The 22,100-nt window shown below is 39.7% G+C and overlaps 1 protein-coding gene and 2 long non-coding RNA genes across 4 annotated transcripts in view; 1 reads left to right on the top strand and 2 right to left on the bottom strand.

Moving 5' to 3' along the window:
* Positions 1-12,331, bottom strand: part of PDK1 (pyruvate dehydrogenase kinase 1) — a 35,801-nt gene extending 23,470 nt beyond the window's left edge. For both annotated transcript variants that reach the window (XM_015086291.3, XM_027055487.2), the window contains exons 1-7: positions 12,130-12,331; positions 10,132-10,273; positions 7,465-7,536; positions 5,151-5,335; positions 4,775-4,870; positions 3,493-3,570; positions 1,624-1,700 (exon numbers count right to left, since the gene is read on the bottom strand). In XM_015086291.3, the coding sequence (XP_014941777.3) occupies positions 1,624-1,700; positions 3,493-3,570; positions 4,775-4,870; positions 5,151-5,335; positions 7,465-7,536; positions 10,132-10,273; positions 12,130-12,331 (852 nt within the window). The remainder of the gene's footprint in view (positions 1-1,623; positions 1,701-3,492; positions 3,571-4,774; positions 4,871-5,150; positions 5,336-7,464; positions 7,537-10,131; positions 10,274-12,129) is intronic.
* Positions 1-22,100, bottom strand: part of LOC128314066 (uncharacterized) — a 158,769-nt gene that overhangs the window by 93,932 nt on the left and 42,737 nt on the right. The gene's annotated exons all lie outside the window — the stretch shown is intronic.
* LOC128314065 (uncharacterized) lies at positions 12,261-16,862 on the top strand. Its single transcript, XR_008295441.1, has 2 exons — positions 12,261-12,397; positions 12,925-16,862. It is a non-coding gene; the product is annotated as an uncharacterized LOC128314065 (long non-coding RNA).

The following is a 22,100-nucleotide window of genomic DNA, read 5'->3' as shown; positions in this document are numbered from 1 at the left end:
TGAGATACTTTGACTTAAAGATTTCAACCAAATCCAGGTTGCATATTTTCCAAAACCAGGCATCTCAACACTTAAATAGTTTACATTAAAGCTGAAAATTCTATCCAAATATTTTTATAGTTTAGTAGATAATAACTTATTTTTTGAAAAGAGTTTTGTCTCTATTTTTAGGAATCATTTTAATTGCCATAAATTAAGGAAAAAAATTTTTCATATAGTATTCACAGCAATGGTTTTATGATGTAGAAACTAATCCAATTCATCACTAGTTTGATTTACATTGTAAATATCCCTAGTTTTGATCAGTTCCTAAAGGATACACAGTACACAATGCCAATATATTATGAGCGCTAAAAGATAACATGACATGTAGCAATGGAGGAGAAATTGATAAAACTAGATACAGTTAAAAAGGCAAAAGATGGGACTGAATTTAAAAAATTTTTAAGCTAAATTTTTTAAAAACACTCCTAAAAATTCAGAGTGTGTGGCCCTGACATACACATCAGGATTGAGTATCCCTGGGGATGCTATAATCTCTACCAAAGGCTACTTAAGATTATTGACATTATTACTGACATTATATAAAATCTGTTTTATAATATGGTAATTTATTTTATTAAGCATCATGGGGAATAAGACCTTTATGTAACTGAAATCTTAAGGAAAAAAATTAATCTTAATCCTTGAAGTGCCAATTGCTTATTTATTTTCCCACTTTGAGAAAGATATTTGTAAGGTATTAGATATGTTCTTGATGTCCTAGAACAAAAGAGCATTCTTGAACTCCTGCTGTTCTATGATATTGTTAGATTTTCTGTGTTTCAGTGTATTTTTCTTTTTCATGGTCAGGCTGAAAGCCACCTCTTCTAGCAGTTTGCTGCTGGCTGAAGACATGTTAACTAAAGTCAGAGACTATCAGCTTGATTTAGGGCAGTCATTTTTAGCCACAGGGACCTGTACCACTTCTCCTCACTCACTTTTCTATCCATTAGCAAGTTGCCATTGGTGCGTTATTTGGGAAAAGAGTACTCTCAATATTACTAGACTCATTTTATTTAGCTTTTGAAATTTGTTGTAAGGAGCAAATATGATAGCAGAAGCCCTGTAAGTCAATATAAATGACTTTTTCAAAGAAAAAAAAAACATATAATAGTGGGACTCTGGTTTTTTAAGGGTAGAAAATTGAAAATTACTCTTCTAAATATTCCATTTTTAAAAAATATTAATATAGCTTATTGAGCACCTATAATGAGTTGTCATTGTACTGGACATTTAGTATGCTATTCCCAATCATCATAACCTGGGTAGTATTATCCTCATTTTACAGAAGAGGAAACTAAGGCTCAAAAAGGTTGACTGATTTTCCCATGGTCACATATGTATCAAGAACTGGAATTCAAGCCCAGGTCTTTCTGACTTCCCAGTATGAGCTGAGTGCTACACTGAGATGTCCATCAGTGTTGACAAAAGGCTGATCTCCAGCAACGTGACGTGACACTGAGCATGAAATGAAATATTTTAATGAAACTGAGGAAAACCTGGTAGAGTACTTAATTTTCAGAGCAGAGCCCTAACCTCAGAAAAGGACTGATAAAGGTTATGTAATACTATTTTACAAACCTTGAAAAGTTCAAACACCATGTGATAGAGATGGGATGGTACATAAACCACTTGTATTGGCTGTCCTGGTGATTTTGCTACAGAGCAGAAGAGAAAAATATAAAAGTACAGAGAGATGTGCTTAAAGCATTTTAAAGTATATATTGTGTAGTGATGAAAAGAAAACATTTACTATGGAGGACACTATTATTTGGGAGAGAACTGTCACCCCAGTTCTTCAGTATATTAGTGTTTGACCCCACATTCACATATGACAGTGACAACATGCGTTTGCAGTCATTCTTGCGACCCTGAATGACAATCTAGCCAACCCAGCTTCCTATTTCCTCTATGATGGTGAGTCTTTTTAAAGGACACTCAGCCTTTAGGCCAGAATTTTACTTTCCAAAGCAAGAATTTTTTCAATGTAATTTACTGTCAAATTGGCTAACATACAGTGTGTAAGGTGTGCTCTTGGTTTTGGGGATAGATTCCCGGGGTTCATCACTTACATACAACACCCAGTGCTCATCCTAACAAGTGCCCTCCTCAATTCACATCACCCATTTTCCCTTCTCCCCCACCCCCCATTGGAAGGCAAACTATAAGAGACTCTTAAATACAGAGTACCAAAACAAGTATTAAAGTCTGTAAGTTCCATGGTCCAACTCACATAAATATAAAAAAAAATACTTTTTTTTAAAAAGTCATTTTTTGAGTGTTTCTCCCATGTGGAATGTTTTCTGTTTTATTTCAGGCATTTCTATGTATATAGATTTAAATTAAAAAAAAAAATTAAGCTAGCATCAATTTATCAAGGGATACGAATTCTACATTCAAACATTTTATTAAATTTAGAAGGCCAGTTGGGGATGTGGTGAGGGGGGCAGGCTGTATGTAAAACAGAACTTAAAGTAGAGCAAAGCAATAAGCCTCACCCTACCTTAGAATTCCAACTGACCCAATAAATTGGACTCTCCTCTGAATAAACCACCCCACGGAAACATGGATGGGACACCTAGAACATGCTCACAGCAGTTCAGGTGTAAATATCATCTCTGCATTGTGATTCTCAGTTACTGAATGGTATTGTTATAAACAAAAGTTAATACGGCTTTAGAAAAACACCAAGCAGTTCTATTTTCAATTGAGTAACTTCTTTATTGCTCTCCCACTAGAAGTTCCAGAATACAGTTTAGAAAAACCCTACTTAATTTTATTCTTCTTAAAGGGTCATCTTCACTTAGTAACTGTTTTTCCCTCTACAAAACTACACTACCCCTCAGAAACACAGAGAAACTTATCAATCTCCTTCCAAGATATCTGAAATTGTTTTGTCCAAAAGGCACACTACTAGTCAGGGTGAAAAGACCATCAGAGATTAACAGATTCTCAAACAGATCAGCATCTTTCTTTCCTCTTTACACCCCCAGTCTTTTTACTTCCTCAATAATAAAAATTATTTACCACTCAGTAAGTGGAATTCTTAAATTCTTCAATTCTACATTATTGAAATGCATATAAAAGTCAAATATAATTTTCTTGGCATCATTTTTTTCTAACCAAACTAACCAAAAAGAAAACCCACAAAAATAAGGAAAGAATCAACATTATCAATTGAACATAAACAAAACGAGGAAGAAGCCAAAATGCTTTTCAGACAGAATCCAACTAATTACACACATACACGCATACATGCACATGCGCACACGCGCGCGCGCACACACACACACATATTTTTAACATGATTGTTCTCCCTCGGCTTTCATATTCAATGAAAGAGTTTATGAAAAGTCCTTTTATATTAAAACAAATCTAAATTCTTCTTATCATTCCTTCGCAGAAAATCACAACACTAATCATTCAGGAAAAGATTATCATCAGGCTTACCATTTAGTTCTTCAAGTTCTAGTTCAGGAGAATTAATATAATACAAATCACATAGACGCCTAGCATTTTCATAGCCATCTAGTGTAAATCAAAACAAAAAAAAAGCATTAAAATAAATGTATTTCTATATCATGCATTAAGATGGCAATACTATTGATAAACGAAATTTTAAAACCGTTTATGGAAGAAAATATAATTTAACAGTCTTAGTTTGGAGAAGGTATGACATGATAAAACCTAACGGCCATAAAGGAAAAATGACAGATACGATTATAAGAAAATAAAAACATTCATAAAGAAAAAGACACTGTGAACAAAGTAAAAACAGCAGGGTGAAGAAAATATTTACAATACACATAACATATAGAGTTGGTAAAAGTTTAGGAATTCATTGTTTGATACCTTTTAGGAGGTATCAAAATTTTATATGCATTTTAGCTTTAAAAAAATTTTTTTTAAGTTTATTTATTTTGAGGGAGGAGAGAGAGGGAGAGAGAATCCCAAGCAGGTTCTGCACCATTAGTGCAAAGCCCGAAATGGGGCTCAATCTCATGAACCGTGAGATCACGACCTGAGCCAAAATCAAGAGCCAGACGTTTAACTGACTGAGCCACCCAGGTGCCCCTAAATGCATTTTAAATGTCTTAAATTCTAAGAATCTTGCCTTCTAAAGTACTAGTAAAGTCAGCACATGTCTAAAGATGTTCACTTCAGTATTACTGGTTAAAAAAAAATTAAAACCTAAATATGCATCAATAGAAGGATGGATTAATACATTCTGAAATACCCATTAAGCCACTCAAAAACCTAAGGTATTTCCATATGTACTGAATGTGGTGTGACGGCTCTAAGCTTATAGAAAAATATACATACAGCATCCATTTTCCCAAAGCAAACAATGTAAGAACAACGACACATATACATATATGAGTATATGTGGTATAAACAGAAAAAAGTGTGGAAAAATGCAAACCAAACTATCACAGACTATGGCTCCTAGTACAGGGAATTAGAAAGCGGGGGGAGGTGGAGCTTGAATCTTTTTGAAGTGAAACAGGTGCCCTCACAGTATCACCATACTTTGCCTAACAAAGAATTGGATCAACAAAATATTCATCCTATACATAATGTACAATTAACATCATAAAATTATTCTCAAATCCTTGCATTTGTTCCTAATGTTTTATCTCAAGATATAAGTAATTGTTTTATTGGCATGAATTAACACTCAATAATTTTGATTTTTGCATCCTTCATGAAAGGAGAAATGTTAAGCATTTACCTTTAATAACTTCAACTACATTGCAGTTTGGATTTATGCTTCCAATGTGTTTTCGATGAGACGGGCTTCCTTTGCCTTTTCCACCAAACAATAAAGCTATCAAACAAACAAACAAAATAAGCTAAACCCTCTAATGCCCTTTTCCTGATTTGAATACTGTGTCTCTGAATGGTGCCAAACAGTAGAACAGACACTTTTTTTAAACGTAGTATTTTACATTCAATGAGAATACCTCCTTTGCATGACAGTCTATTTACTTAATACACACAAAAAAGCAAAATTAAATGTTTATTAAAGGGAAGTTTTCTAAATAAACTTAAAATATACCAACACATTCATTTTATTTTGCTTCTTCTCCTGACTTCTAGATACTTACAGTGCTGATTGAGTAGCATTCTAATTGAAATGCGACTCATGTAGAAGCGATCCAAAAAGTACTGAACATTCTGGCTGGTGACGGGATCCACCCCGAAGCTCTCCTTGTGTTCAATCACTCCCTGGGCCATCGTAGGAATAACATCATTGTGTCGGTTCCTGATCCGAATCACAGTATCTGTAAAGCTAAACAAACCTGTCCATCAAAACAGCCAAATATTTTGACAAGTGAATTTAATACTAAAATCTACGTTTAACCAACCTTTTCTAGGCAAGAAATCCCTACTTCAGTAAAAAAGCATCAGTGCATGTTTTCTTCTGCTTATTTAACTGTATTTCAGATCATCAATATATAGAATATAGAATATAAAGACCTCCAAAATAAAACTTTTGAAGCTTAATTATTTTCTTGGAACTCCTAAAAGTAAGGCTGCCACAAAACACAATCCTAAAAATGTTAAGGGTTTGCTTTAACCATCATCAACTAAGATCGTTTGAGCATTCCCTACGAGGACAGTATTCCACGGACGTTCAGCATAAGAGAAGACAGAGAGTGCTTGCTTCTAGTGAACACAGCTCTGTGAGGAATGAAGATGAATAAGCCAATAAAGCCTGTCTGTTTTGGAACTATTCCCTATGGTTCCAAGAGAGAAAGAACTACTGAGAACAGAAAAGTAAAAGGAATTTTAATGTCGCTGATCCTAGAAGTTTAAAAATGGGAGAGAAAGAGTCAACTGTTGTGTTAGAAGAAAAATTTTCAAGTCATCCAGCCTTCCCACTTCTGTCATTTAGAAGGCATTTATTGCATGGTTAATTTAAAGATCTAGATAAAAGAGCAAAGAAGTCTTAATTACGAAATAAAATCCATCTTGTAACATACCCATCAGAATTTACACTTCTGAATGAGTGCTTTCCCATTCAAAGTCATCATCTTGAGTACTATCAACTTATTCCAGTGATGCTCTCATCGCTCAAAATATTTTTGGAATTCCTAGTTTGTAATCTGCTTCAAAACCAAACTGTTAATCCAAAATACAAACAACAAAACTCCTCAAAAACAACAAACACTCATCATTCCTCATCACCCCTTTATTTCACCTCTCTCTTTTAAAACCCAAGACAGGATTATTCTGCTTGATTGCTCACCTTATTTTTTAGATTCAGCTCTGACTAGCTATTTTCAGAAGGTTCTATAGCGTACATTTATTTTTAAGTGCAAGTGCTTAGGTTCAAATCCTGATCCCATCACACTAGTTGGCTATGTGATTTTAATGCTACCTTAAGTTACTTAACCTCTTTGTGCACAGATAGCATTAACTCAAGAGCACTGTTTTAAAGATTAAATATACAGTGTGCTTCATACCTAGGTAGAGAGTAAATCCTTGATGTTATTTTCAGACCCAATTATGTTTAAAAGGTGAAATGTTGCCATCATGTTTAAAGACAGTTAAAAAAAAAATGTGCAAGAGACTCTGGGGACAACAAAAGAGGTGGGCTTTAAGTTCTGAGCAACATTCATCGGAATAAGCAGATAACTGCCTGAGGGGACTACCTGGGTTTATCAATTCTGGTACACTGGTTATTACATTTGTCATTACTTTCATCATCTTACAGAGGTCAGAAAGTGAGACCACAGAGGTGTGTTTGTAGGCCTTCGGTGTTAAAACAACTTTTTAAAATTAGTTGCAATCTTCAAAATTGGGGGAGATTTTACACTAAAAATCTAAAGTTACTGCTTTTAACACACAAAAAAATCAGACAATCTGAATAATGTCTCTGCATTGGTAATGACTGGCTGGAGCTGAATGTTCACCTGAGCTCTCCAGATAAAGAGTCCTCTCACCAGTCCCCTATCATCCAAATGGCACCAAGGCCATTTCTGGATTTTCCCTAATCATCAGACTTGAACTGTCTTTTCTTATACTCACTGTTTTACAATATTTGTCTTACTTGTATGAGCTGCTATAGACACATGTACTACTGTATGTTCTCGAGTGGTGAGAAACTAAAAGTTAATTTCCCTAAAGTGACCCAATAGCAAGTTTAAGTTCAATACATTTATATTTTTTACATGATGTTTAAGAGCGTCCGACTTCAGCTCAGGTCATGATCTCACTGTCCGTGAGTTTGAGCCCCGGGTTGGGCTCTGTGCTGACAGCTCAGAGCCGGGAGCCTGCTTTGGATTCTGTGTCTCCCTCTCTCTCTCTCTGCCCCTCCCCAGCTCATGTTCTCTCTCACTCTCAAAAATGAATAAATGTTAAAAAAAAAATTTTTTTTAAATTGTGTTCCGAATAGGGTCAAAATCATGTACTTACTCATAAATAGTTTTAGCATCTTCAGCACTTTTGTCTTTAAATTCAAGAAGCTCCTGAAGACTCTGAATATACCTAAAATGCAAATCAGTAGGGTAAATTTGTTTTTTCACAATTTGAAATTTCAATATTATGAAAATACTCAAAAGGTATTTTTACCCATCTCTTAATTTTTAATTTAGAATAGTGCTATGAATTATGGTTGAAGTAGGATTTTTATACCCATCCACCTTTGAGCAAAGTGCCTGGCATAAAGTAATAGAAGGTGCACATTTTCTCCTAAGAACATAGGTTACATTTTAGAGTTTTAAGATTTCCTACTTCTTTTATTCTTAAGTTCTATACTCTAAAATAGCTTTTCAATTTCTTAAATTTACCACTATACAGTAGAAATGCTGATTGTCATGAGAATCGCGTCTGTTACCAGTAACTATGTGATCTGAGGGAAATGACTTAATTTGTCTTAGTCTCAGCGAAATGTGGAGGAACACCTACCTCAGTCTATGAGTCTAGCTTAAAACCTGTGTTTAGACCTTCTAGGGCTTTGGTGCTTTACAAAATTTTTAATTAGTTGCAATCTTTCAAAATTGGGAGATTCTACATTAAAAATCTAGACTTGTGGCTTTTCTTTAAACAAACAAAAACCAGATGATGTGGATGGTACTTCCGCAGTGGCAATGACCAGCTGGAGCTGAAGGTGGCTGTCTGTCCTTCAGAAGCATGCACTCTCCAGGTTAATAGTTTGTGTACCATCAACAAGTATTTGTTAAAAGCCTATAACTTACCACATAGTTCTTTTAAACAGAGCTGAACAAAAACAAAAGTCATACAAATGTAGGTTTTTAATTTATCTAACAATTCAAGGTAGCAAATCACCCGTTAAGGAAGGAACAAAATGAGGAAAGCCAAATGACTTTGTCAAGGTCATGCGGCCAAGCATAATGGCAGTACAGGGCCGGAGCTGAAAACACCTCACTACTATTCAATGACTTTCAATTATATAGGCTCTGCTTTGGCTGGTCTGTGGGCACTGTTATCTACAACTGTCTTTAGTAGGCATCCAGGGGCAATGAAAGTGTTTGAAAAATCTGTAAATCCATATGTTGATTTGGAAAGCTGTTCTTGACAAGCAGTGTGTGCCTCTCTTCAGTCCAAAGCATTCCAAAGTCAAGTGATTCTGACGTTTGCTTTACCCCTTACTTTTCTCTTCCCTGGCAAGAAAAACTATGCTCTTAATTCAAGAGACGGTTGAGCACTGACAACATGTTAGGCACAGAACAGATTTCAAGATGCAGCATATTCTATTTTCAGTGAAGAATTTTAAAAAACAGAAATAAGCTTCCGTAGAAAATTATATGTTCTCCTTTAGATTCCATCAGAGTTCCTAAACAAATGCCTCTTCTTTAAACCACACTCATAATTGTTCCATACTTGAACCAGATAGCATCTCATTATCACATATTATAGCAGTCATACTTCTTTTGCTTGTTTTTTAAAGTTGAAGCTAGATCAGCTTCTCCTACAAACTATAATGACTACAAAAAAGTGCTAAGATCTCCATGAATCAGAACTGGGAAAAATCTTGCAGCTAATTTTTATTTTCCATTTAAGACTGAACTCTGGCAAACTCTTTTGTTTGAAATGTATAGTGCTTAAAAGAATTACACTTTTAAATTAATAACATTAACAAGAAAGGCCATATTTATTTATTTTTTAATTTAAATCCAAGTTAGTTAACATACAGTGTAATAATGGTGTCAGAAGTAGAATTCAGTGATTCATCACTTACATATAACACCCAGTGCTCATCCCAACAAGTGCCCTCCTTAATGTCCCTCATCCATTTAGCCCATCCCCCCCCACCCAGCAGCAACCCCAGTTTGTTCCCCATATTTAAGACTCTCTTATGGTTTGCCTCCCTCTCTGTTTTTATCTTATTTTTCAAGAAAGGCTGTATTTAAATGGCCACGTATATGTTCATACCCTTAATACCTCTACTGTCATATTTTGGAAGACAGCATAGTTTCTTATATGATTCCACTAATTTGTAATTACTTTAAAATGGGAGAATAAAGATTTTAACTTTAGTGTTTGACAAAGATATACTACACTAAAATAAATTCAGTTTATTCAAAAATATATACACACTTTAATACATTTTATCATTCTGACTAGAGCATGGTATAGTAGAAAGAAACAAATCTGGGCTTGAATCCTACCTCCACTATGAATGGTACCACCTTTGGCAAAAGACCAGTAGGTGCTTCAATTTCCTCATCTGTAAATGATGATAATAATGCCTAATGGGCAGAGGTGTCAAAGGGATTAAAGGTAATGCCTATAAATCCCTAGCCATCAACAAATGGTAGACATATATTTTTTGTAGATATTTTTTATTATAACATAACATCCCTACAGATTTAATATCAGAAATCTTAAATTTAGTGTGTGTATTTCTGTGCAGTTCTGATTGGCTGTTTGTTTGTTTTCTCAAAGTCAAGGAGTGGTAGAGTCCAGGATTCAGGGGACAAGCCCAGACACACCCAAAAAGAGGTGGAGGAATGCTCTTACTACCGTAAGAATCCACTGAAGAGTAAAAGAGTATTTGCTTTCACCTTGAGTAAAGTCCGTAAGTCCATTGAAATTGCAAACACAAGATGGGAATCTTACCAGCTTTGTACTAACTGAACTGATGGAGTCCTGAGAAGATTATCTGGAAGTAGACTTATTTCCTTCATTATATTTGCCAATCTAACAGGCAGCTCTTGCCGCAGAAACATAAATGAGGTCTTTTCACAAGCATTCATAGATCCTAAAATGAAACAAGGTGGGAACAGCAGTAAGTAGAGCCCATAAGGCAGTAGAAGCCAAGAGGCAGGGAGAAACGCAGAGGGAGTTACTTGGCAACGTCAGAGTGGTAGTAGCATCACCTTCATGACAGGGAATGAGGACGAAAGGGATGAGATAACCCAGTCAGCAGGGTTGTGAGGCATCCTAAATGACCTAAGTCGTGACATTCCAATCGCTTTGTAGAGCAGTGAAGATACTCTCCCCTCTCCATCACTTGCATCCTTCCTGTGATTTTCTTAGCACCAAGGTAACCTGAGCAAGTCTGAACAAAGTGCAGAGTCTAATTAACAGCAGGACTTGCCAAAGCCTATTAACTGGATGCTATTATTTAGAAAATCTGTTTCCTAACTCCAGGTTTGTAAGAAATGAATACCTGTCCAATATAAACAGAGAAATTTGGTCATGTGCGTGGGAACCTCGATAAGCAAAGAGCTGATGTACAGGAGGGATTTCAGGCAACAGAAAGCAAAAAATACCAATACCTGTTGAGCAACCATCTTCAAGCTCCCCCTCCCCTCACCCCCACCCCCAGGTCTTATTCAATAGTCTGATTCCTGGTAAGCATCCTGCTCTTCCTCCACTCCTGTACCAAGCTACTAAGCAGAACAGTTGTAGAATGTCCTTTGACAAGCAGTTCTATTGAAAGTTAAACTAAAAAATCATGTTATTTCAGCAATGCATTCTGAACTCACGAATGTCATCTTGCTGTTTTAGAAAGGCAGCCTTAGCCAAAACTAGATTGTTCCTAGCAGTAATTACCGAATTAAAGGAAAACACTTTCTTGTGAAAGTTTAATGGCATACTGTGAACAAGGCCAAATTCACCCCTTAATCACACTACAGTCATTTTAAAGTAACAACAAAGAAAACCGAGGGCTTTGCGCCAAAAAGTGTTCGCCTCTGTACACCACAATTTTAAGATAAAGCTGCCAGCTAAGCTGATATCTTTTGAGCCCACCAGAGATCCATTACTGACTTAACAGTACTCACCATGCAGAAGATAACTTTTTCTACTGACATGTTATGACTTTATTCGAGTTTATTAGTTTTCCCTTTCCCCTCCACGCCTCCGTATGAGAAGTCAAAGTTATAAGTCTAACTTTGCAATTTCTCTGCAATCTGTTGCATCCTTTCTAGAGAAAACCAGGAAGGGCCCACCGGAAGACGAGGAAAGTGGACAGTCGCCTCTACAGGGTGAAATGTGGCAATCCCCACGTCTAGTGCTCACGCACTTTACGTGTGCTCAACACTTACTTGCTGATGATGAAATGAATGTGCTGTTGGTGGAAACACTATTAAGCAAGTGGCAAGGAAAACATTCTATGAAACAATTGGGCCAGTTATAACCTGCTTCCCCTATCATCGCGCCAATTTTATGCAATCATCGTCTACAAAACTGAGCATTTATCATCACTGTGCAGAATCCGAACACGACTCCCGGGAGTGTGCAGCACACTTGCCTCCAGCCGGAGCTCTACTCTTCGGAAGGCGCCTGGCAGAGAGCGCGGCTCCGCACGTGCGCTGAAAGGCGGGAGGTCATTCCGCCCGCGGCCCTCCAGGTTTGTTTTTCAACAATACACAATAAAAAGGCACACGCCCCCGGTTATTTATCCCGCCCGCCAGCGCGTGTACCTGAGCTTGGGGATCTGTCCGCAAGGGAGGAAGGAAACACCTACAGCGTTGGGGGAGGAGACGTTAAGAAGGAGGTGTGCGCCAGAGGTGAGAGGGGGCCAGCGAGGGCCGGGCCCGTCCCGGGTCAGGGGCCGCATTTCCCCGAGCAGGGCCGCGCACAAAGGCCCTAGGCCCGGGCCGCACTCACCGAAGTCCAGGAACTGCTTCATAGAGAGCGGGGACGGCGAGAAGCGCGCGTAGAAGTCCACCTGGCCCGGAACGCCGCTTTCGGGCGCCGGCCCGGAGGCCGAGTCCGAGGTGAAGCTGCGGCTGGCGCCGGGGCTGGCCGCGCGCAGCCCGGAGCCCGGGCCGGCCGATGCGGCTCCGCGAAGCAGCCGCGCCAGCCTCATGCCGAGCCCCGCCGGAGGAGCCGGAGCTGGGGTAGCCAGGTCGCCGCTCAGCGCCTCGGCCGGGCGGTACGTGAGGGACGTGGCGACCCTCGGGGGCGGGGAGCGGCTGTCACCGCCGCGGCCACCGCCCCCCTCGCCGGAGCCCGGCCCCCTGCGCCGCGGGGCGGGACCCAGAAAGGGAGGCGGGGAGAGAGGCGGGAGCGGGAGTCGGGTCCGCCCCCGTGCTAAAGTCCAGCCTCCGTGCGCCGGGGCGGTGCCGGCGAGCGGTGGGGCGGGGAGGGCGTGCGCAGGTCTGCCGGCGGGAAGCCGTGGGTGCGGGAGGAGCCTAGGCTTCTTCAGTCCCCGGCCCGCCCTGCAGCGAGGAAGCCCGTAGGTGGCCGTGGCGCCCGGGCCCCTAAGGCGCCCTCGCTTACTGGTGCGCCCCCTTCCCACGCTCACTCGGAGCACACCCCACCTTCCTGCTATCTGTGCCTCCCCAGCCTCAGCCAAAAGGCTGAAGGACTGGGCCGCGCTTCGCTTCCCACACCTGTGTGCTGGCTGTCCGAGCGCTTTCCAGAAACTCTCCTCTGTGATGCAAACCCCACATTTTACAGGTGAAGGAGCCAAGACCCAGAGAGCTTCAGGATCTGACCCTTGCCAAGCAGTGGTACAAAAATACGAATGAACAAGGGGGAATGTGGCCCTAAATGTTGTCAGCGACTGCAGACCCAGAAGATGATTGGCAACCCAACTTCCAGTCTTAGGTGACAAGTCTTCGGGCATGGTCAGCAAAGTACTTAAAGGGTCCCTCTCCTTGACTGACTGACTTAACTGTCTTCTCAGCCTCACAGTTTGGCTGCTCCATCCTTTCCTCTTCTGCTCCGTCTTCCTCGACTTAGACGATGGGGCACCTCTGGATATGGTAAGTTGAAAACGCATTTAATACGGTTAACTTATTCAGCGTCGTAACCTAGCCTAGTGGACCTTGAATGTGCTCAGAACACTTCCATTAGTCTACAGTTGGGCAAAATCCTCTAACACAAAGCCAATTTTATAAGAACGTGCACTTTATTGAATACTGTACTGAAAGTGAAAAACAGGATGGTTGTAAGTACATCGGTTGTTTACCCTGGTGATTATGTGGCAGACTTGGAGTTGGAGCTGCTGATACACAGCATCACGAAAGAATATTGTACCACGTTGCATCTTGCTTGGGAAAACATCAACATGCAAGGTATAATTTCCACTGAATGGATATCGCTTTTGCTGCATTGTAAAGTAGAAAAATCATAAGTTGAACTGTTGAAAGTCAGGAACTGCCTATAATGAATATAAGACTAGACAATTTCTTATATTGGTTAATGCCGTAGAGCTACAAAAGTTGCAATCTGTGCTGAAAATCACCACTGCTGTCCCTCCTCTCCACTGCTACTTCCCCCTATATCCATCCCCAGTACTTTGGTATGTCTTAGATGAAACAAAATTACTTTTTCCTGGGTAGTTTATCAATAAAATATGTATGCATGTATAGCTCCAGCAATCACTGGGATAGAAACTCCAAAATCTTAAAGGTTATGCATAGTATTATTCAGCTCCTTCAACCACTGTTGGCAACTCTGCTGCTTTCCACCTGAGCACGTGGAGGGATTCAGCTGAACATTGACTTGTGTGGAAGTACAAAGGCCCAGCAAGAATCTTGAGATTTATTTTAGCAACTTTGTTCTCCCAGAAACTAACTCAGCTGTTTATTAAAATATTTTTTTTTTCTGCAAAGTATCTTCACCACCAAACTTCCACTCAATATCCAGAGAGTGATTCTATGAAAACACATTAAAAATGGTATCAACATTTTACTTTTTGGTCAAAGGCTTACTGTCCAGAAGCTGGAGAGAACATTAGAGTTTTTCAGGGATCTATTAACCCGACGATTGGTAAAAATATCTTAGGGGAAGCAGTTTTAGGGAAGGAAAAAAATGTCCTTCCCTGCCAGGTTTTTCCAGCTGGTTTAGGAATTAAATTGACATGAGACAGATTAACAGGAGAAAAACCCAATTCATTAGGCGCATATGGAGACCCAATAATGAAATCAAGATCCAAAGAAATGACCAAGACTCGCAGTTTTTATACATTTTAGACAAAAAGACAATAAATTTGTGAGGAATTAACAGGATAAAGAAAATAAATGTTTGAGAGTTTTAATTAGGAATTCTAAGAATTTGGGCTGAGGTTGTAGATTAGTAAAAAGTAACAAGGTTTGCCTGGGTGGCTCAGTTGGTTAAACTTCTGATTCTTGATATTGGCTCAGGTCATAATTTCACAGTTCGTGGGTTTGAGCCCCACATTAGGCTCTGCCCTGGCAGTGGGCAACCTGCTTGGGATTTTCTCTCTCCCTCTCTATCTGCCCCTCCACCCTGTCTAAATAAACTTAAAATAAAAGTGACAAGGTTTGTTTCTACAACTTTCTCAGCTTTAAAATCTCTATCTCTGGTGATAAGGTTGTCTTTTTACTTCTTAGTACAGGGAAGGTAACTTTCATAAGGAAGGTTTATTTCCTGCCTAGGGGGTGGTGGGGGTGGGGGACAGAGGAAGGTCTGTGTCCTTACACTGGCTATTTCCCAAGTAGCCTCATGTAACCATTGGTTACTTAGTAACATGTTGTGCTTAGTAACATGTTGTTTAGCCTCCATGTGTTTGCGCTTTTTCCAAGGAGCTTCAATTCAAAATAACCAATATGCCATGTGGCACATTTTGGGGGCAGCCTGCCCTGGGCCTCTCCAGTTCCCTCTGAAACTTCCCTGGGAGTTTCAATATGAAAAGCTGAGCTGGTGACTGTGGAGAGAGAAACTGAGCTAGTGAGCGGCAGGAGATCTGCAAAGAGGAAAAAGCACGTAGATGAGAATGAGGAAAAAAACAGAAGAACAAATCAGAGCGCATTTCCCCACACCCCATTAAGCCAGCCTCCCAACTCCAGAAATAGATCCGTCCAGTAAATATTACTGTTTCATTTATCTGATGACAAATATTAATCCTTTATTATGACAGATTTAAGTTAGGTATTATTTGTCCCCTTTGGCTTACACGGAAGCAACATTTTTCACCAGGGAGTTCCTCCTTGCTGAGCTGCCAGTGTATGTAGGGCATGACGATTTTGCAGTACCAAAGAGGCTAAGCTGTTAACTTCTGACGGGAGTGTTTTCAAAGTTTGCATAGTGGTATTGAACTATTCCACTACAGAGAGAGATTTAGGATTGCCTTTTCTAATTCATAATCTCCAAGATTTGGGAATAAAAACCCTTAAAGCTGAAAAGAAGGTGGACTTGAGATATGCAAGCAGAATTTCTATGATTTTTTTGAGAGGCGTGTTTGTGTGACATAATTTTATGAACAAAGGAACCCAAGTTTATAATTTGGCATGTAAGGTGGAGTATTTAGTGACAGAAGGAGGCAGGTCTGAACCCACATTGTCCTGAAAACTTAGGTGGGAACCCTTTATGTACTTTGTTGCTACATAAGATAAAAAGGGGTTATGATTGGGGCACCTGGATGGCTCAGTCAGTTCAGCATCAGACTCTTGATTTCCACTCAGGTCAACACTCAGGGTTTATAGGATTAAGCCCCGCTTCTGGCTCCATGGTGACAGTTTGGGTGGGGCCTGCTTGGGAATCTCTCTCTCCCTCTCTGTCTGCCCCTTCCCTGCTTGTGTTCTTTCTCGCTCTCAAAATAAATAAATAAACTTAAAAATAAAAAAGAGGGGTATGATTTACAGACAAGGTTAGGTTGAAACCTGTAATTTTTTTTTTTTTTTTTTTTAAGAAACAGAAAGCTAACAAGTGCAAGCAGGGGAGAGGGGCCGGAGGAGAAGGAGAGAGAATTTTAAGAAGGCTCCACACTCAGTGCAGAGCCTGACCCGGAACTTGATCCCATGACCCTGGGATCATGACCTAAGCCCAAATCAAGAGTGGGGCACTCAACCCACCCAGGCACCCTTGAAATCTGTAGTTTCTTTTTTTAATGTTTATTTATTTTTGAGAGGGGGAGGGGCAGAGAGAGAGGGAGACACAGAATCTGAAGCAGGCTCCAGGTTCTAAGCTGTCAGAGCAGAGCCCGATGCGAGGCTTGAACCCATGAACCATGAGATCATGACCTGAGCTGAAGTCGGATGCTCAACCCACTGAGCCACCCAGGCACCCTGAAACCTGTAATTTTTAAAGTCTGGAGTATTCCATGACCTTTGCCATTGATAATGTTAATATCCATACATCTCTATTTTTCCTGTCAGTCTATGAGAGCAGAACAGGTTGTGAAATAGTGATGTAGGAGGTCTATAGTTTGGTTCTGGCAGCTATAAAGCTTACTGCTGTCATCGAGCCAAAGAAATCTGTAATTCTGATCCACCCAAATATAGTGTGTGGTATTGGGCAATCTAACAAGAGGGGCAGCTGGTATGTAAACCTGTTTGGTGATTTGGCAAACTTTTATGCTAGAGTTATTTTTAATCTCCTTGCCAAGTTTAAAAATGCCATTTTCCAAAAAAAAAAAAGAAAAAGAAAATGCCATTTTCAGCATCAAACACAGAGTTTGGTTGTAATACTAGCTTGGTATGTCATCCAGGAGAAATCCAGTGGCAGGTCTGTTTTCAATGTAACAGGAAAAATCTTCAGCTATTGTTTTCACCCTGACAAGGGATAGTCTTTGAGCTTCTGTAGAGATTTTCTGCGTCCCACGTAACTCACCAGGGAAAAAGGCAGAGTAACTTTCTTCTGATCATGGATATCGCACCTTATTATTTACCTGTCTCCCTTGCTCAGTCCATCAAATGTTTACATTAGCAGGAACAAAGACCAGTTTGGGATTTTTTTTTTTTTTTAATGTTTTATTTTGAGAGAGACAGAGTATGTGAGCAGGGGAGGGGCAGAGAGAGAGGGAGAGAGAGAGAATTCCAAGCAGGCTCTGCATTGGCAGTGCAGAGGCCTATGCAGGGCTCCATCTCATGAACCCTGAGATCATGACCTGAGCCAAGATCAGGAGTCCGAAGCTTAACCAACTGAGCCACTCAGGCGCCCCGACCAAACACTGTTTTAAAAGAGATCAATCCATGTCTCCTATATGGAGTATTCTGGATTTTAATAAAGACCAAGTTTGGTTCTTCTGGCCATTGAAGTCAGTTTCTTGACACATCTTTTCTAAGGTTCTTTTTAGATCTAGATTTTTATGTTCCATTTGCTCTGATGATTGAGGTTAATAGGGGATGTGAAATTTTAATGAGTGCCCCAGAGTTTTTGCAAGCAGGCGGTTTATCTCTGCTGTAAAATGAGTTCCTTCGTCTAACTCAGTCCATAAAGGAATGTCAAATGAGGAATAATCTCAGTTACTAATTTCTTTACCACTGTTGTGGCATGAGCACATCAGTGTAGCACACAGTCTACACAGTCAGGTAGCATTCAGACTCTTCACTAAATAGGCAGATAATAGCCAAATAGGGAGAATAGCTCAAGGCGGGGGTGAGTCTATAAAATCCATTTAAAATGCCATAAAGGGCATTGTGGGCCTAAGAGGACTTCTTAGGGGCATGCTGATTTGGTAAGATGTATGAGTAGTACTCTGGGAGATAATTTGGTCAGAAATTTTACGGATGCCACGGCAGAACCAATTTTTTTTTTAGTTCCTTAATTAATCTGTTTGCACAGGTTAACTTTAAAAATAAGCTGCCAGTTGTTTTATCAGCGCAAATGGGTTTATGTGGGAATAGCAGGGAATTGCAGTTTGGGACAAGCAGTTTGTGGCAAAACCATAGGCAAGTCTGCAGAACAAGAGGAGGGGTGCTCTTTTATAGGGGGAAGGGGGGAAGTTGGGAAGGCTATTATAAACGAAAAGCCCGTTAGAGTAAACTGGGAGTTTGAAGTATATAGTGGCTTTTCATTGGCTGATTTGTGACTGTCTCTTGGTAGCTGAGCTGCTACCAAGGAAAGTGGCTTTGAGTTGCAGACTTCCTGTTGGTTCTGTAATTGAAAATGAGTGGTAGAGTGTGAGAGCTCCCCCAGCCAAACCTCCCAACTTCCTTTTAGTGAGGTTTCCCTGCATTGACTTTCACACACTTGTGTCCCATTTGGTGGGAGATAAGTGCTAGCCAAAAGGTTATAAGAAAAGGGGCTACAAGGAGTCCATTTGACCCAATATATATAATCCATCTGATAATTATTTCCACCCTTTTGTATGTAATTGTCTTTTAAATTGGAGGGCATTTGTATGATAATTAATAATATGAGTCAGGGATAAAGGTAGGGTTAAAAACTGGGTGGACTGAGGATGGGTGAGTGGTATGTTTTGGGCTGCATATTTAGCAGCTCTGTTAGCCCTATGGTTTCCTAAGGGTACACTATCAGTTTCCTTAGTATGAACTCAGTAGTGAATAATCGTAATTTTAGAAGGGAGGTGAATAGCTCATAATAGGTCAGCAATTATGAGCCCATTAGCAATGGGAGTATCCACCAAAGTTAAGAATTCATGAAATTTCCAGATTATGCCAACAGCATGGCAGATTACAAAATCCGTGTAAATAGTAGCAGTTTTCCCCTTCCACCAGCATATAAGCTCTAGTAAGAGCTAGGAGTTCAGCCACTTGGGCTATTTTACTGTGAGCAAAAAATAAGCCTCCAAGTGTTTTATGGGGGAAAATTATGGCACAACCAATGATTATGTTTCCCTGGAAATCTTGTGTACAGGAGCCATCACAAAATGGAAGTGAGTCTGGATTATCTAGAGGGATGTCTGAGAGACACTCTTGTGGTTTTGAGATCATAATTACAGTTGTAAGACAATCGTGGGGAATAGAGTGGGGCTCTCCATTATCAGAGAGGTTAGTAAGGTAACTGGATTTAAAGTTCTTCAGTGATGTAAGTTAATGGGTTAGTCAAGAGAGCTTAACCATTCATAAGTGGTCTGTCATTGGGTAGAGAGATGCTGTGACTTAAGAACTTGTAAGAGAGCAAACACAGCATGGGGAACACATAGGTGAATGGGGAAGCCTAATGTAAGAGTAGGGGGTTTGCCCATCAAGGTGGAAGCTGTAGCCATTGCATGTAAGCATGGAGGCATACCTGATGCCACAGGGTCTAATTGGCTTGAGAAATATGCTGTTGGCCATTCAGGAGAGGCAAAAGGTTGTCCAAGAGTGCCTGCAGCAAAGCCATTGTTTTCATGGCTGTATGAATGGAAAGGTGTGTCAAAATTAGGTATGTCAGAAGTGTGGACAGAGCTGATTTTATGGCTTCAAAAGAGGTTAATGCCTCTGAAAGCCAGAAAATGGTCTCTGGGGTGATATCTGAGACAAGAGCATACAAAGGTTTAACAAAAACTGCAAAATTAGGAATCTGTTGGTGGCAGTAGCCGTCTGCCCCTAAAAATTCATTTAACTGTTTTGGGGAGAGGGCTGGGCAAAATGACTCAAGACATTTTGGAATATATATATTTGTTATGTTTTTATTTTATATTTCAGGGAGAGAGAGAGAGAGAGACAGAACATGAGCAGGGGAAGGGCAGAGAGAAGGAGACAGAATCTGAAGCAGGCTCCAGGCTCCCAGCCGTCTGCACAGAGTCTGATGCAAGGCTTGAACTCACAAGCAGTGAGATAATGACCTGAGCCTAAGTCAGACGCTTCATCCACTGAGCAACCCAGATGCCCCATGGAGTGAGCTTTTGAATGCCCTGACGTATCGCATATACTGAAGAGATAACAGTTGCATGCACCCACTGATATTTAGATTTAAAGGTTTTATGGCCTTGTTCAGCTACTGCCTTTAAGAGAATGAAGAAGTTATAAGAGCTCCCGACTTAGTTTAATTACAGAGTAAAAGGTCATCAACATACTGCACTAGTGTGGAAGCTTTGGTAGAGGTTATGGGGTCTAGGGTGGCTTTAAGGACTTGGGGAAATATTGAGGAAGACTCGTAGTAGCCTTATGGTATGTGAGTCCATGGCAGTTGTCTCCCTTTAAATGGAAATGCAAAAAGAAATGGTGAGTCTGGGTGGGATTGTGAAGAAAGCTGAGGAAGGGTCAGTTACTATAACCCAGGTTGCATCAGCAGGAATCCAGCTAAGAATAATAGCTGAATTTGGATTTGGGACTCTAGGGTGCCAAGGAATTACGGAAGAGTTTCTGTGCCTTAGGTCCTGTACAAATCAATACATTTGGTTTCCCTCTGAGTCAAACTTGCCTTCTTTCTTTATGGCAAGATTGGGTTGTTGTGTAGGGTAAGGTAGTAAAGACAAGAACGTCTTGTTTTAAGAGAGTGTCTGTTACAAAGTTAATTCTTTGTTCTGATTTCTGGAGAGATGGTTTGAGCTACTGATTGAAATGGTTTATTCCTTTTCCAAGAAATGCACACAGGCTCTGGACTTCATAATAGTTCAACTTCATTTGCATGTGTAGCCCAAAGGCAAATTGGCCACCTTTTTAAAAAATATTTATTTATTTATTTATTTATTTATTTACTTACTTACTTACAGAAAGCTGAAAAAGGTAAAATCAAGGCTTTGAAAGTAGTTATAAAATGAACATGTCATTATCACATTGTATACTTAAAAAATATTTTTTTAACGTTTATTTATTTTAGAGAGAGAGAGAGAGAGAGAGACAGAGCATGAGTGGGCGAGGGGCAGAGAGAGAGGTAGATAGAAACCAAAGCAGGCTTCAGGCTCTGAGGTGTCAGCACAGAGCCTGACGCGGGCCCCGAACCCATGAATCATGAGATCATGACCTGAGCTGAAGTCAGACGCTCGGCTGAGCCACCCAGGCACCCCATGTATACTTTAAATCTTACAATTTTGTCAGTTTTACTTCAGTAAAGCTAAAAAATAATAATAATAAAATGAACATGCCAAAAATTTAATTAAGACATTAATTAAATGAGGCAACCAGAAAAGATGTTACAACCAGTTCAAAGGAGAACTCAAAAAAAAAAAAAAGGAAAACAGAAGTGAATTTGCAAAGGGCATCAAAATTGGCTTTTTTCCTTTTAGGAATCAGAAACCCTCCATCTGACAATTTATTTTCATGGATATAGGCAAGCATAATTTTGCATTATCACTTATCTACAATTTGCAGAGTTAGAAATAGCTCCAAGAGAATGATGAATCAGAATCAGACCCTTTAGAAAGTTATGCTCTAAGCAATGCTTTATATTCCACTGGAGCATGATATTTTCTTATATACATTTGCCTTCTTGAACAAAATTTGAAAATTCAACTGAGTAAAATTAAAATTTTTTTCTATTATTGAAGTATAGTTATATGTTATATTAGTTTCAGGTATGCAATATAGCAAATCAGCAGTTCCATACTTATGCAATGCTCGCCACAGTGAGTGTAGTTACAATATGTCACCATACAATGTTATTACAGTATCATCGACTATATTCCCTATGCTGTACTTTCATCTCAGTGACTTATTTGTTTTATACCCAGAAGTTTGTACCTCTCAATCCTCTTTGCCTATTTTGTCCATCCTGCAACCCGCGCCCCCCCCCCCCCCAATCTGGTAATCAAGAGTTTGTTCTCTGTATTTATGAGTAGTTTCTATTCTGTTTTTGTTGGCTTTTTTTTTTTTATTCCACATATAAGGGAAATCATACGGTATTTGTCTTTCTCTATCCTATTTCACTTAGCATAATGGCATCTAGGTCCATCGATGTCACAAAGGCAAGATCTCATTCTCTTTATGGCTGAATAATATTCCATTATATATGTATACCATATTTTCTTTATCTAATCATCTATTGATGGACACTTGAGC

Source organism: Acinonyx jubatus, chromosome C1, assembly GCF_027475565.1.
Source record: "Acinonyx jubatus isolate Ajub_Pintada_27869175 chromosome C1, VMU_Ajub_asm_v1.0, whole genome shotgun sequence".
NCBI lineage: Eukaryota > Metazoa > Chordata > Mammalia > Carnivora > Felidae > Acinonyx > Acinonyx jubatus.
The sequence above is the reverse complement of the archived record's forward strand: the minus strand, read 5'-3'. Positions and strand labels throughout refer to the sequence as shown.